The sequence below is a fragment of the Canis aureus genome, chromosome 7 (genome assembly GCF_053574225.1).
Source record: "Canis aureus isolate CA01 chromosome 7, VMU_Caureus_v.1.0, whole genome shotgun sequence".
NCBI classification, from domain to species: Eukaryota; Metazoa; Chordata; class Mammalia; order Carnivora; family Canidae; genus Canis; species Canis aureus.
In genome coordinates, this window is record NC_135617.1 from 9,729,366 (window position 1) to 9,743,956 (window position 14,591).

At 46.3% G+C, this 14,591-nt stretch overlaps 1 protein-coding gene across 1 annotated transcript in view; it reads left to right on the forward strand.

Moving 5' to 3' along the window:
* Nucleotides 1–274: 274 nt before the first annotated feature.
* PREP (prolyl endopeptidase) overlaps nucleotides 275–14,591 on the forward strand; it is a 117,906-nt gene continuing 103,589 nt past the window's right edge. Inside the window, exons 1-2 of the mRNA XM_077902926.1 lie at nucleotides 275–360; nucleotides 5,591–5,665. Coding sequence (XP_077759052.1) covers nucleotides 316–360; nucleotides 5,591–5,665 — 120 coding nt within the window. The 5' untranslated portion in view covers nucleotides 275–315. The remainder of the gene's footprint in view (nucleotides 361–5,590; nucleotides 5,666–14,591) is intronic.

Here is a 14,591-nt window from a genome sequence, read left to right on the forward strand (position 1 = left end):
GGCGGCGGGGCGGGCGCTCCTGCAGAGGGAGCTGTGCGCCTGGCCCGCCGCACGCACGGCGCCGCCCGCTCCCTCTTGCCGCCGCCGCCGCCGCTGGGCCCGCCCGCCGGGGAGGGGCTCCCGGGCTCGCCGGCAGCGGCTTCCTGCTTCCAGCACGTCCTCGCCGCCCGCGCCGCCGGTCGGGTCGTGGGAGCCGTGGCCGAGAGCCGCCGCCGCCGCCGCCGCCGCCGCCGCCCGCGCCGCCCCTGCCTGCAGCCCGCAGCCCGCGCCCCCGCGCCCCGCGCCCCCGCGCGCCCCCGCCCCGCGCCCCTGGCCATGCTGTCCTTCCAGTACCCCGACGTGTACCGCGACGAGACCGCCGTGAGTACCCCCAGCCCGCGCCCGCCCCCGCCCCCGCCCCCGCAGGTGCCGCGCCCGCAGCCCCGCGCCCCCCGCGCCCCTCCCCGCCCCTCCCCCTCGGCCTTTGTTTGCAAAAAAACGGGCCGGGGGCGCTGCTGGCCGACCCTGCAGCCGCCGTAGGGCCGCCTCCTCCTCCTCCTCCCTCCACCCCCCCCCCCAAAAAAAATCAATGGGGTCAAGGGCAGACGGCCCGGGAGGAATGGGCGGCCTGCGGGGTGGGGGCGCCGCTCGTGTCCCCGCCTTCGGACCGAGGAGGCTCCTGCTGGAACGTGGTGGGGGGGGAAAGTGTGTGTGTGCGTGTTGGGGGGCGGGGGCGGGGGCCGGCGGAGGAGGATGGCTCTAAAAAACAAAAGCAAACTTTTTAAACTTCCACACTGAAAATCCTTAACGAGTGGAAGTTCATTCATTCGATTTTAGGACGCGCGTGGAGCCGCCTGCCCGGCCCAGGCCCGGGCGCCCGGGATGCGGAGACCCGGCACCGAGCCGTGCGGAGGCTGCAGCCGTCCCCCCAGCAGGGTTGCACGGCAGATCCAAGTTTTCCTACAGTGGAAAAGGAGTTGATGCAGGGCGAGAGGGGGCCTTTGGGAAGAAGGGAGAGGGGATGGCTTTTTTTCTTTTTTTTTTTGGAAGGAGTTTGTTTTTGCTTAGTGGAGGGGTTAGCCGTCATTTACATAAGCTGTAGATGAGCTCAGGGTAACTGTTGAGATCTAGTGGGTGGAAATCTGGGCAAACACCCTTTGTGTGTGTGTGTGTGTGTGTGTGTGTGTGTGTAAAAATTAATTTGGCATCTTAGGAACTGGAGTGAATCCAAGCGTTGTGGGCATGATTCTCTCAGGAATAGCCAAATTTCTCAGATTCCTTAAAATGGAATCAGGATTTAAAAAAAAAAAATGTTTGCATCTATACATCGAGTTTTTTTTTTTTTTTCCCTGCTTACTCTGACCCGGTGTATGCCAGCCAGGAGGTGTGTACTTGAGAGCAGCATTTCACTTGGGGTTAAAAGGTGCTGAGGCCTTAGAGTAAAGGACATGTTGTTTCAAGTTAAGACTTCCAAGTGGCACTGTGCATTCCTGGTTTCTGTGACCAGTGGCCATCTGGTCACCATGTTCTCTCAGTCTATTCAGCTGCTCGCTTATTAAATTTACTCTAACGGCCCAAGAAGCTCTATTCCTGTGTTTCCTTTGTGTATGGGAGTAAACTGATCCTGCTGGAGTGGAAAAGGGGGGGCAGACCAAGTAAGAAGACCTGAGTGCTAGTTCTGGTTTTGTTACTCAGTCGCTGGATGCCACCAGGGAGATCATGTACCTGTTATAGGTCTTCTTTCTCATATATGAAATATTAGTGCCGGCTTGGCTAGCCACAGGGCCTGGGACTTACGTTTGCAGTAAGAATATCACCATTCATTTATTCACATGACAGTCTAGCCCTGAAGTGTGCCAGACTTTAGTAATCGGAAGACATGTGAATATCTCAGTTGGGTTCTTCAGGATCTTTGAGTTTTCAGGATAGATAAAAATAGAAAGAACTGTCTACTCTGTGGCTTGATAAGTGTCCCTTTAGGTTTGTGTTGTTTTTAGTAGGGATTGCTTCTTGCCTGGTTTTTCCCCATTTGGGTTACCAAAATCCTGCAGTTTTAGAAAGGGTTAAGTGAGGATTTTATAAAGACACCAAAAAGATTATGAACAATGAACTCAGAATGGTAATGAACAATTAACTCGAAAGGCACCATGGATTTTAATACTCTCCAGTTTCTTCTCACCAGAGAACTCATGAAAACCCTAAGCTTCAATGGCCAAGGGGATGTAGCTCTGGTCCAGCTTGGACCCTGCTGTGGATCCCAGGGTGTACTTATCCCAGCCCTGAGAGCCTGCATGGGGTATCTTCTCCCTCTGACAGAGTCCTGATTACTAAGCCTTAGGCTAGACTTACGCATTTACTCAAACTGTAGCCTTAATTTCTTGGATGGGTTTGTCTCTCTCTCCACCAGGTGCTAGAGAGGGCTGCGGCTCTCTGTCACTGGAACATCTCTCAGCCATATATCACCATGTGGTCTTCTGCAGAGATATGGGGTTGGAGTATGCAACCGTTTTTGCTGGATTTCTGCCCTAATGAGCAGAAATTTGGAAACCACGCCACTGCCAGTGTAATGCCATTGTCCATCTCCCCGGTGTGTTGCTGTCAGGAAATTCAGGCCTGCTACAGGGGTTAGAAGAGTGTGTAGGGTGAGTGGAGAACACAGAGGAGAATGGGATTAATTTCCATCAGGGGGAAGAGATCATATGTGAATTGAGCTTGGAAGTTGGCCAGTTGGATAAGGTAGAAGGGACATTCCTGGCTATGTGACTAAAATAAATCATAGTTATGTAGGGCTGGACAGTTGTGGACTTGCACTTGTTTGTAGGATGGCAGGAAGGCCATTGTGACCATCCATGGGTGGATAAGCTCAAATCGGGCCCGGAAAAGGAAAAAAAAAAAAAAAAGGCAGGGAGGGGGGAGGTCATATTTGATGGGTCTGCCCGCTGTGTGTAGGACTCTGCAATTTATCCTGCAATCAGCAAGTAAGCTATTGAATAGCACAAGTAAAATATTGAATAGTAACAGTGCCTTATGAGGGTCTCTATTTTTAAAGTCTTTTGGGGAGGTGAGGAATGACTGGCAAGCTTAGATCAGATCAGATCGACACTGCACAGCTTGAGTTCCGGGGATGTGGCTAGAAGACCACCCCACATTGTAGGGGATGGTCTTGTAGAAGAAGAAGTAGTGGGGCAGAGGAGGAGGGTGGTGGCGCTTGGCTCCTGGGAGTGTCCTGGAGAGAATCCGTTTCCTACCCCGCTTAAAAATGTCTGCTGAATAACTGACCTCAATCTGCTAGAGATGGTCATGCTGGTACCAGGAAAATTGGGGCTGTTTCCTCAGAGGTGAACACCGTTCAGGAGGTACCACCGGGCTGTGAGTCAGGGTCCAGGTGTGGACCTGCCAGTTTACACCTGGCCGGGTTCATTAGCACGAGGTTGAGCCCACAGGCTTGGGGGTTAGCTCATAGAGGGTCACAGTTCTACTGCTTATTAACCCTCTGATCTCAGTTTCCTCACCTGGAAAATGAGTTCGTAAGAGCCTCCCAGTGAGATAGGGGGGCTGAAATCTGGGGCTGACATCTGCTTAGTTCACAGTGGTCTCCAAGTGAACGGTAAATCGTTGGCCTTTACTCTTGCTGACCCTGTGAATTGCATTCCATAATCTGTAGAAAAAAAAAAAAAAAAGATCATCCACCTTCTTACAAGGTCACTTTAAAACACTAGGGGCAACCGTGTGGATATTCAGCAGATGTTCACCGCTTTGGATCTAGTCTTAGGCAAATGTGGCATGATTTCCTATTAATGTTTTCTGCTTTCTGACGACGTGTTTATGGATACGTCTGAGTTTTAGTAACATCATAATCGAGGAACATTTTTAAAGCGTCCGGTGTATCATCTCCAAGGACTATTTGGGGAAAAGCCGTCGGCGGTTTGCTTTCCGTCCCAGCTCTGGTTCTGAACTCGGTGTGGCCCTGGGCATGTTGCCGTCCTGTGCCTGCCCTCACGCTCCTGCAAACGTTGGATTGCAAGATCTTTTGCAACGTTAAAATTTTTCTGATTTCTTATTGTCAGAGGAAAAAAGGTGGTTATTTTAAGCATATTCAAAACCACTCCGAGGTGTGTAAAATGTGAAAGCCTTGCAGGGAAGCAGAAAAGATAAAAAGTCTTCGTTCAGTGGGAACAATCAGCAACAATTGAGAGAGGTTTTTCCGTAAGGGGTGGAAATTGGGACTTTTGTGAAAACTGGTCCGGAGAGATTCTGGTCCGGTGTGTACGTCCCTTGCATCTGTCAGTTGTTTAATGAGAAGGGTTTCTGAGCTCTCTGCCTTAACTGCCCGTTATTCCAGGTATGCATTCCTCCAGGTGTTCTCTCCCCTGGCACCTGACGCGGTGCAAGGAGAGCCTGGGGTTTTCCGCACCAGGAGATTCTTCTCACCTGGCCAGCAGCCACCTGGAACTGTGACCAGCGGTAGAAACGGCAGCTTTTCCTTTTCCGGGAGGCGGTTTGCCTGCGTTAGGGAAGAGCCCTTACCTTCTGACGTCATAGCCAAAGCAAGGAGACAGGTTAAAAATTCATCTGAGCTCCTGGTATTGTTCCCATAGACCTTTTCTGAGAAGCTGTAACTGGAATGTTGGAGTCGTTCAGAGAGGTTTACTGGAAGGATGTTGGCCATGTGGTTTCAGTTGGATTTATCAGGATAGTAGGAAATTGGAGAGGAAGTTTCCTAAGGGTTTGGTCACCTGGGGCGGTGGGGGGGGGGGGGATGACTCCCAGCCACTCCGGGGGGCCTCGCTCAGTTTCTGAGGCCAGGCCCAGGATTTGGGCTTCTCAGAAGCCTGGAGGCGTTTCTGATGGTCCCTTCGATGGGGAGCTCCTGAAGACTTCCCCTCAGCCAGCCCAACCCTACCCACACTGAGCAGTTGTCTTTTTTTCAAATACCAGGCTAGTCTGAATGGGTGATGCCTTTGTGCCTCTTTTTTTTGGTAAGCATTTCATAACAATACACAAAAGGGAAGAAAGGCCTCGGTTTTAGAAATCTTCTTGTGCTTAAGTCAGCTTTTTTTTAGCTGATGTGAACTGGAACCATTACACTACACGTTGGTAACTTGCTTTTTGGCAGTTTAGACTTAAAGGCAAAACCTATTGTATTACATACGTAGGGAGATTTTCTAATCATTAGCAAGCTTAGTGGGAACAGAAAATAAGCCACTAAGCACGTGTGTGGTAGTTGCTTCACAAACATGCCCTTCTTGGTCTCGGCTGCATTGTGTGATTCTGTGCTTTGCCACTGACCACACATTTTCAAGTTTCTTTAGCACAGCAGCAGGCCTTTGTTTTGTGTTGTACAGACAGAGCAATTCCCTATTCTGACCTTTCATCTTTCTTCCCTCTCCAGCTAAAACATTCTTTTCATGACGGGTGGCTTGACACCTTTGAGAACCTGCCAGCTTTGGTTCATGTGGTAATTTGGGCAGACACATTGCCAGTGAGCCAATTGGGGTATTTTTGCCTGTCCTTCTCCTGTTTTTCTCTTTTACATTCAGGAATTACTAATTTAATTGGGGTGGGGGAGGTGAGACACTAATTGTCCAATACCGCATTTTGTCTTTTGCAGGTACAGGATTATCATGGACATAAAATTTATGACCCTTATGCTTGGCTTGAAGACCCAGACAGCGAGCAGACAAAGGTAATCGGGGCTCATAAGTTAAAGATAAGATGGTCTCAGTTCCTTGCAGCAAACCCTAGACATCGGTAGCTATGACTTTTCCTTCCTGGTATCTTCCCGTGTTTTCTGCATGGGATGGTGAATGTACCTGTTGGTGCTACCACTTTTTGTCGAATGATTCATGGGAGAAAGGTGAAAGCATTTTAGTCCTGGAGAAAATAAAGAAAATGTTTGCAGTAATGTTTATGGTGACACTGATGAACCAGGTATTTGAAATGAAAATATGAGAAAGAAAGAAGACTGATTTTTATCAAGTAAAAATGAGAACTTAATGTGAAGGAAAGATTGCCTTAAACATTTTTTCTGAAGGAAAAAGAAATCCTATAAAGTTGGCCCTTGAACAACCTGGGGGTTAGGAGCATTGACCCCTCATGCAGCTGAAAAATCCAAGTATAACTTTTGACTCTGAAAAGTAAACTACTACCAGTCTGTTGACCAGAAACCATACTAATAACATGAGCAGTCAACAGACATTTTATATGTTCTATGTATTGTATTTTGTATTCTTGAAGGAAGCTAGAGAAAAGAAAATGGTACTAAGAGAATCACAAGGAAGAGAAAATACTTTTTTATGGTCCTGTACCATAAAAAACTCATGTATTAAGTGGACCCACAGTTCAAACCTGTGTTGTTCAAGGGTCAACTTTATATTGAACAAATATCAGGTCTTGAAAACTGAGTGCTGGTCTTGGATTACTTATTGGTTTTAATGCAACAACAACAAAAACAAACACCAAATTGTAAATATAAGAACACTCTTACATTTTATGGAAGTAAGGGGGTAAGGGGGAGAACTTTCTGTTCTTTCCAAAAAATACAAGCTTTCCTATTGCTTTGGAGAAACACATAGTATTTCTTTAAAAAGATTTATTTATTTTAGAGAGGAAGAGTGCATGAGTTGGGGGAGGGATGGAGGGAGAGGGAGAGAGACAATCCTCAAGCAGACTCCCCTCTGAGTGTGGAGCCCAATGAGGGGCTTGATCTCAGGACACTGAGATCTTGACCTGAGCTACTTAACTGGCTGAGCTACCCAGGTGCCCCCAAACATAGAGTATTTTGAGCTGAAATTTCTTCTTTAATGAAGTTGCCCCTGAGTGCTGTCTCCTACAGATATTCTGTTCTCCTTGGTGTGCCCGAGACTTGTCAGATGGGACTCATCCCTACATATACTGTTTGTGGTAAATAAGTTCGGGCGAGGGGATCATGTTTCTCCAATCCATCTCAAGTTCCTTGACTCCTATTTATAACTATATATACATATTACTTAGTACATGGGAATATGTATACTATTTCTAATACGCTCCCTCTTCCAGAAATTTATGTGAGCTTCTTCACAATCCCAGAGTATATTTCCCATGTTTTGAAAAGCACTGTTAAATACACCCCAGGTGGTTTTCCAGGCCAGCCTCCAAAAAGCCTAGGTCTTAGCTCCCTCCTCCTGTGTCTTGTGGTGCCCTTACCACCATAAATAAAGTTCAGAACTGAACTCAGATTCCCAAGGCAGTTCACATTTGCCAGGAAAGTGCTCCATTCTGATGTGGACCTGGTTAGCGGGGTTGGGATTCGCCCCTTGCCCATCGCCACCCCCTGGTTGGTCTGTGGGGGAACAGATTCCACCACCTTCTCATCCTTGGGAAAGAGCTTGCTGAGGAAAGGAATGGACCAAAGGGCTTAGCGAGGCCTGATGTTCTGTGAAAGAGGAGAAAGTCAAGGCAGGAAGAGATGGTTCCTACTGAGTAAATCCCACATCGTCTCTTTCTTCCTCCTTTGTGCCCATGCACCAGTACCTGCTTTCCTTTCTGTCCCCCTCTCCCATTCTTCCTAACATGCCTGTCCTTTTTTGCTCGCTTCAGAAGCTCTTGCCTTTTGTCTTTGATGTAAGCACACCACCACTTTGAGGTTTTTCTAATGGTTTTCCCTAATGCTTATAATCCTTCTTGCTTACCTTTCCTGACTCCTTTCAAGAAAGACAAAGGTGGGTAGGAATGACTGGTGTTTGGGTTTTCATGTAGCGTTGGTTATAGAGATGAATGGGTAGCTATTCCAAAATGAGAAACAGATGATGAGCTTTAGAAGAGGGTGATGGCTCTAGCTCTGCAGTGAAGGCTAGGAGACACAGGGAGCAGATGTGGGGCTGCCTCCACACCTCGACCCTGCCGCAGATGACCTTGATCACTCAGCATTGGCTTGAGCTGAGACCGGGATTGAGCCTGAAAATGGAGAGTCACAGGCAGCTGCATGACTTACAGTGGATGGGAAGCACCAGGGAAGGGAGTGAACGTCCTGTGCATCTCTTAGAAAACTGTCCCCAAGAACTGCCTCTGTGATGATCACTTCGAGGTATTGGGTACAACCTGGATTTCTTCAAGTTTTGCTGGTGATTGAGGGATTCGGCAATGTCAGAATGACCCAGTTTTGGTTTGTGTGTTGATGAACATAGTCTTTGCTGTTCCTTAATTGATACTAGCTGCTCCCATGGTTGACATGCCACTTATTAGTAGATGAAACCTTGCTAGTGATCTTATAGTCCACGTTTGATAGAAGCTAATGAGTATACGCTATTATTTTCATGGAATACATTTATTGGATGCTGACTGTGTGGCAGGCACTTCATTGGTAGCTTTTTATGCCCTATGTCATTTAATTCTCAAAGCCTAAGATCTTTTTATAGTCCCCATTTTACAGATGAAGAAATTGAGTTACTGAATGATTAAGTAACATGGCCAAGGTCATTCAGCTAGTCAGCGTGGAGCCAGGAGTTGGCGTCCAGGTACCCCAGGTGGTTATCAACCTTATATTAAAATAATAATAAAAAAAGACTGAGCATTACAGCTTTGGGAATGCAAGGTGTAGGAATATATTCATGTCTGTGCTTGCCATGGGACTTTGTGGTCCTTCTGCGAGGACCATGGGCTGGCCCCCGTGCCCAGGCTGAACTGTGCACACAGCTTCGCTCAGGTGTCAGAGGGGCTTTGCAGCTTTTGCCTCCCCTCTGCGGTCTTCCTACACACCCTTCTCACTCCTCTCTAAACAGGTTTGGTATTGACAAAGGCTAGTATACCATCTGGTTTCTGAGGAGTTAAATTTTGGTCTCAGACTGAAAAGGTAGGGTGAGCTTTTCCAGTGAGCAGAAGAGCAGCATGATCATTTTCTGCTCATAGCTATACACACACGCACAAAGATGTATTAGTCATACCTTGGTGTGAAGAAAGAAGAGTATCGTCACAGAGCCTCCAAAACAAAGAAAAAGCTGCTTTTCAATAAAAACCAGTCAGAAGCGGAGGAACATTTGTAGCTCTTTTATACTAAAATCTGAAATGCTATCAGTAGGTCTTTGATTTAATCTAGTATTTAATATGAGTTGCCCATTTTTGACAGTACCTGGCATTTAAGGCTTTATCCTTTATAACAGAATAGCCGAGCAGATCTGTAGCTTAAAAAACGCTCAAAATCCAGGGTAGGAGGGCATTGAATCTAGATGGATCCTTTCAAGCTGTCAAGGCCCATGTAATCCCATTTTATAGCAAATGTTCCAGATTGTAGAAGATCCTGCACAACTCACTTGATTCTCTGAAGTAAATCCAACCTTGATATGAATACTTGAGGAAAAATATAAAGAGGAATAAAGAAGAAACACACCAGGGCTGCCCAGTAGATATATAATACCAGCTGCATATATAATTCCAATTTTTCTAGTAGCCACATCTTAAAAAGTAAAAGGAAACAGCTGGAATTAATTATATAGTACTATATTTTATGTAATCAGTATTTTTCAAAGTATTTCTATAGGTAATCAATATAAAATAATATTAAAATATTTCCCCCTTTTTTTTGAGACTAAGTTTTTGAAATACAATGCATGATTTACACTTCCAGCACATATCAATTCAGAGCAGTCCCACTTCAGGTGCTCAGCAGCCGCATGTGGCTAGGGCTATGTATTGGACAGTGTAGGTATATGGGCCAATCTTTCCTGTGTATAAAAGAGCATAAATACACGTTAGTAGATTTCAAAGAAAGCAGGATTTATCACAGGAATTAAAGAAGAGTTTAATATTAGTATAGAAATGGATTAAATAAAGCTATATAATTATCCCAATTAATATCAAAAAGAAATTAAAGAACCTCTAGAAATAAAGTAGGAATAACAATGCTTTATCGAGATGACATCGCATTCAAAACAACAGCTGAAACATTAGGCTAAAATGTCACCATCACTACCATTTTTATGTGTTTACAGAGCTTTGACCAGTATAATAAAACATGAACCAAAATCTGGAGTAAAGAAAATTATCATTAACTGTAAATTATATGATCATGTGTCTAGAAAACCTAAGGGAAACAAATGAAAACTTATTAGAGTTAATGATTCAGCAGAGTGAATATGTACAAAACAAATATAAAACTGTTAGCCCTCATATATCATTAATAATGAGAAATTAATCCATCTGATAGCAACAAAAAGCTAACAGTTGGGAATGCAAAAGAGATTTCACGCCTCCTGGGAGGGTAATAATGCCACTTTGGAAATACAGAGATCTCGAAAAGGGTGTTATTTCCAATAGTGAAAAATTTCCAACAGTGGTGTAATGTTTGCAGAGAATATGTTGAATCTGCTCCGTGAAGTCGCAGATACATCTGTTAAAATGTTGGGCTGTAGAGATTGCTCAGTAACCTGAAGAATCGCCTGTGATAGAGTATTAAGTGGGAGAAGGATGCAGAATTCCAGTGCCCCAAACGATTACAACTTTAAAAATGACCTTTGTGGAAAACGATTGTGGGGAATCCATACAGAAAGAGGAACTCCGCAACAAAGACCAGATAAAGGGAAAGCTCTGGGTTAAAAGCAGGGACCTAGGTATGACTCTGGAAGCTTCTGAACCATAGTGAAATCTCTCCGGGGTCAGTGGACCACCAGGGTCGCCTTGGACGTTTTCAGCATGCGGTGCTAGAGAGGGGAGGTTTGCAGTCCTAAAGAATGATTTGAGGACTAAATAGGCAGGTCCCAACAGGCAGGCAGCTCCTCCTCCCCTTTCAACAGGCGTTTTTCCAGCGTGTCCCACGCAGATCGTGGGAGGCATTTCGGAGCTGTCTCTGCGCCCCAGGATTTTCACACGGAGGTCACCTTGAGCCTCCAGTGTGATCACCAGGCTCGTCCAGCCACTGACATCAGTGTGCATGTGGCCGGCATCCTTGTCTTTAACTTTCTAAATTTCCCAAATTCCCTTCTCATTTCTGGTGGCAAACCAGCAAACCCTGTACCCCCACACCCAGCCGTACCTTTTTGTAACCCCTTTCTTCCTCTCCGCTGGTGTCCCGGCCCCTTGAGGGGGGTGCCCTGCTCAGAGGTTATTTCAGGTCTCATCAAGGCCCAGGGCCCTGTCTTCCTCTGCCTCCCATCTTCTGTCACCACTCCCAGGAACGTGGCCCATCAGTGGACACCAACCTCCACGGGGGTGGGGGCGGGGGCAGCCGTGGCCCACTTGTCAAATCCAGAAACTTCCCGCCCCTGGGTTCCTCCCTGCGCACGTGGACCCCGTGTTGGGTGACGGGGTGGTTGTGGACACCTGTGGGTGTCCAGATAGAAGCAGTGTCCTTCTCAACTCTTGCCTCTCTTGGTCTTACTGGGCTTTTTGTGACTCCCAGCTTCTTAGTTACAGATTCTAGAAGTTGTTACTGAGTTACTGAAGGGGAGATGCACAGAGAAAGAATCTATATCTTTCCAGGGGTAGCTAGCTGTCTTCATTGTAACTAATTGTCAGATCTGACTTTCACAGAAACTGTGTCCTGGGACTTGGGTAGAGGAGTAACTAGTAGCAGATCATCTGCATTTATATAATGACTGATTTGTTTTCTACCCCCCCTACCCCCCACCCCCACCCCAGAATGCTGCCCCAGGCCAAATGAGAGTAACCACAGCTGTTTCCTGGGTGGATCCTGAGAGAAGAACCCTAGTAAGAACCAGCAACAAGGAAACAGAAGAGTTGCTTTTACTTATATTCACGCCTTCTGATAAAATGAAATAAAATTACCATCGTTCCAGAGAGGATCAAAGGACTAGACAACATTGGTCTCCCTTTCTAGGACATTATTTGCTCTTCCTTCCCATGTTGGGCTGAATAGTTAGAGCTAGTTCATCGCACCTGCTGCTAAGGGGCGACGAGAACTAGGAGGAGAGCAGGGTCCTTTAGTCTTTCGGAGTAAGAAACCTGGGCATGCCACCTTTCTCTTCCCCTGCCCTTGCACTATTTCCTTCCCAGGCAGGCACGATGTAAATTTTTTTTTTTTTTTTAAGATTTTATTTATTAATGAGAGACAGAGAGAGAGACAGAGAGAGAGAGAGAGGCAGAGACCCAGGCAGAGGGAGAAGCAGGCTCCATGCAGGGAGCCCGATGCGGGGCTCAATCCTGGGACCCCAGGATCACGCCCTGGGCCGAAGGCAGGCACTAAACCACTGAGCCAGCCAGAGGATGATCCCCAATTTAAATCTTTTTTTTTTTTTTTTTAAGATTTTATTTTTTTATTCATGAGAGACACAGAAATAAGCAGAGACACAGGCAGAGAGAGAAGGCAGCTCCATGCAGGGAGGCTGATGTGGGACTCGATCCCGGGACTCCAGGACCACGCCCTGGGCCAAAGACAGCTGCTTAACCACTGAGCCACCCAGGGATCCCCGATTTAAATCTTAAAGGACTTCTGGTCATCTCTCGGATATTGAAGTAGGCTAGAATTTCACTGTCGGTATTTTAATGTCACAGAGGTCAGTGAAGCACAAAGTTTAGGGAGGCCAACACCTGCTTTCAGCCATCCTTCCTACCTACTGTGAGGTCTCTTGTTTGTTTGCGTGTTTTCGTTTTCACTGTTAAAGGTTAACCCTAAAAGCTTGTAGTGTGAGGAGTTTCTGCTCTGTTCTGGTACCAGTCTGGCCTAGATCTCCCGAGACACTGTGCATTTCCTAGCATGGAACCAGAGCCAGCCTGGAGGAGAACTAGCGTGGAGCCAGGTGAGCAAGATTCATTTGTCCGGTGGCATTTCTGCGGCAGGCCACTGTGCCGTCAGGCTGCAGAGCGAACAGGATAGAAACTTGTTTCCAGGACTTCCAGTGCTGTGAAGGGGTAGTTCGGTGTCTCTGAGCCAAAAGATAGCAGATAAAGTTTACTGGAAATTAATTGAAAGTGTAAAAGACTAGTTTGAGTTTATGGTGTTCTTTGAATAGTTGAGGACAAACTGTGAATGTCCTCTTTGTGGGTCGTTCCTTCATCCCGTGAGCTTGCAGGCATTCCTGTTACTTCTGTTGGGAGGCAGTGCGGGGGGCAGAGAATACTTGCCAAGTGGGGCTGGAAGTCAGAGCACACAAATCAAAGCTCTTATACTTCCATTTTCTTGTGCTATGACCATGGCAGGCTACCTAGCCCAGATTCCTTCTATTCATCTATAAAATGAGTATAATCATAAGCAGTTCATCTGGCTTCCAAGGTTGTTTTGCCTTTTTTTTTTTTTTTTTTAAGATTCTATTTATTTATTCATGAGAGACACACAGAGAGAGAGAGAGAGAGAGAGAGAGAGAGAGAGAGACAGGCAGAGGGAGAAGCAGGCTCCCCAGGTCATTCCCTGAGCCAAAGGCAGATGCTCAACCTCTGAGCCACCCAGGTGCCCCAGCTTCCAGGGTTTTAATGACATTAACTCAGAAAATACGTGGAAGAAATCACTTTCCATACACAGCAGAGGTCTGTACAAAGATGGTACAGTGTGGGGCACTGTTCCTTGAAGGTATTGAGGCTTCAGACTCTAGTGCTCCAAAGAGTCAGAATGTCTTTGGTCAGAATGTCGAACTTTGGTCAGAATGTCGAACTTAAAGACTCTTCATTTTCATCCAGCAGGATTTTCCTTTTGAAGCTTAGGTTTTTAAGATAGAGGTGCATGCATTCTGCTCATTGGTGGTTTCTCCATGGAACTGTGACTTCTAAGCGAGGTTTCAGTGTTCTGAGCATCGACGGTTCACCAAGGGCAAAGGTGACTTTAAAGCTATTTGGTATACCTCCTTTAATTGGGACCTTGTGATCTCCGCTGGCAAAGCTGGCCTGTAAAACACCCTTCCACCCATTCATTAATGTTTCGTGTAGGGACCTGGATTTGGAATTACTACTGTGCCATCCATTCTTGAGTGGAAACAGGAAGTGCTTTAGGTAAATATTTTACCACGTTACCTCAATTTCCAAGACTTGTAAGGTCTTAAATATCTCACTCCTTTCTTTGGAAATGTTTACTCTTACCATAGTTTGTATACATACGTCTTATAAATCCACAGTTGAAATACGTAATTAGAGAACAACTTCCTTTTGATCTGCGGGTGGGATAATCATCAAAAGTGTAAGGAAACAGGATGCATAGGTGGCTCAGTTGGTTAAGCGTCCGACTCTTGATTTTGGTTCAGGTCATGATATCAGCGTCGTGGGATCAAGCCTCATGTTGGGCTCTACCCTCAGCTTGGGGTTTTCTCTCTCTCTCTCTGCCCTTTTGCCCCCTTCCTTAAAAAAAAAAAAAAAAAAAAAGATATGAGAAAGTTGCTGATACTAGACCATCCTCTTTTCTAAGTGCTGCTGGCTCTTTTTCTTGTGCTTTCTGTAACCAGAGTTTTGATGCAAAGCAGAAATGGATTCTGGCCAACTTAGGGAATAGGGAATTTATGGCAAGGATGAGGACAGCTCTTGGGGTGGAGTGAAGAGCTAGGCTTGGAACAGGCAGGAACCAGATAGTTCTAGGGCTCCATGGCAGGAATTTCCACTTTTCACCCAGCACTGCTGATGGCATCAATGATCTTCCTTCATTCAACTATCCATCCCTTGTTTAATGACTGTCCCAGGAGAGGGAATTTTGACTGGCCAAA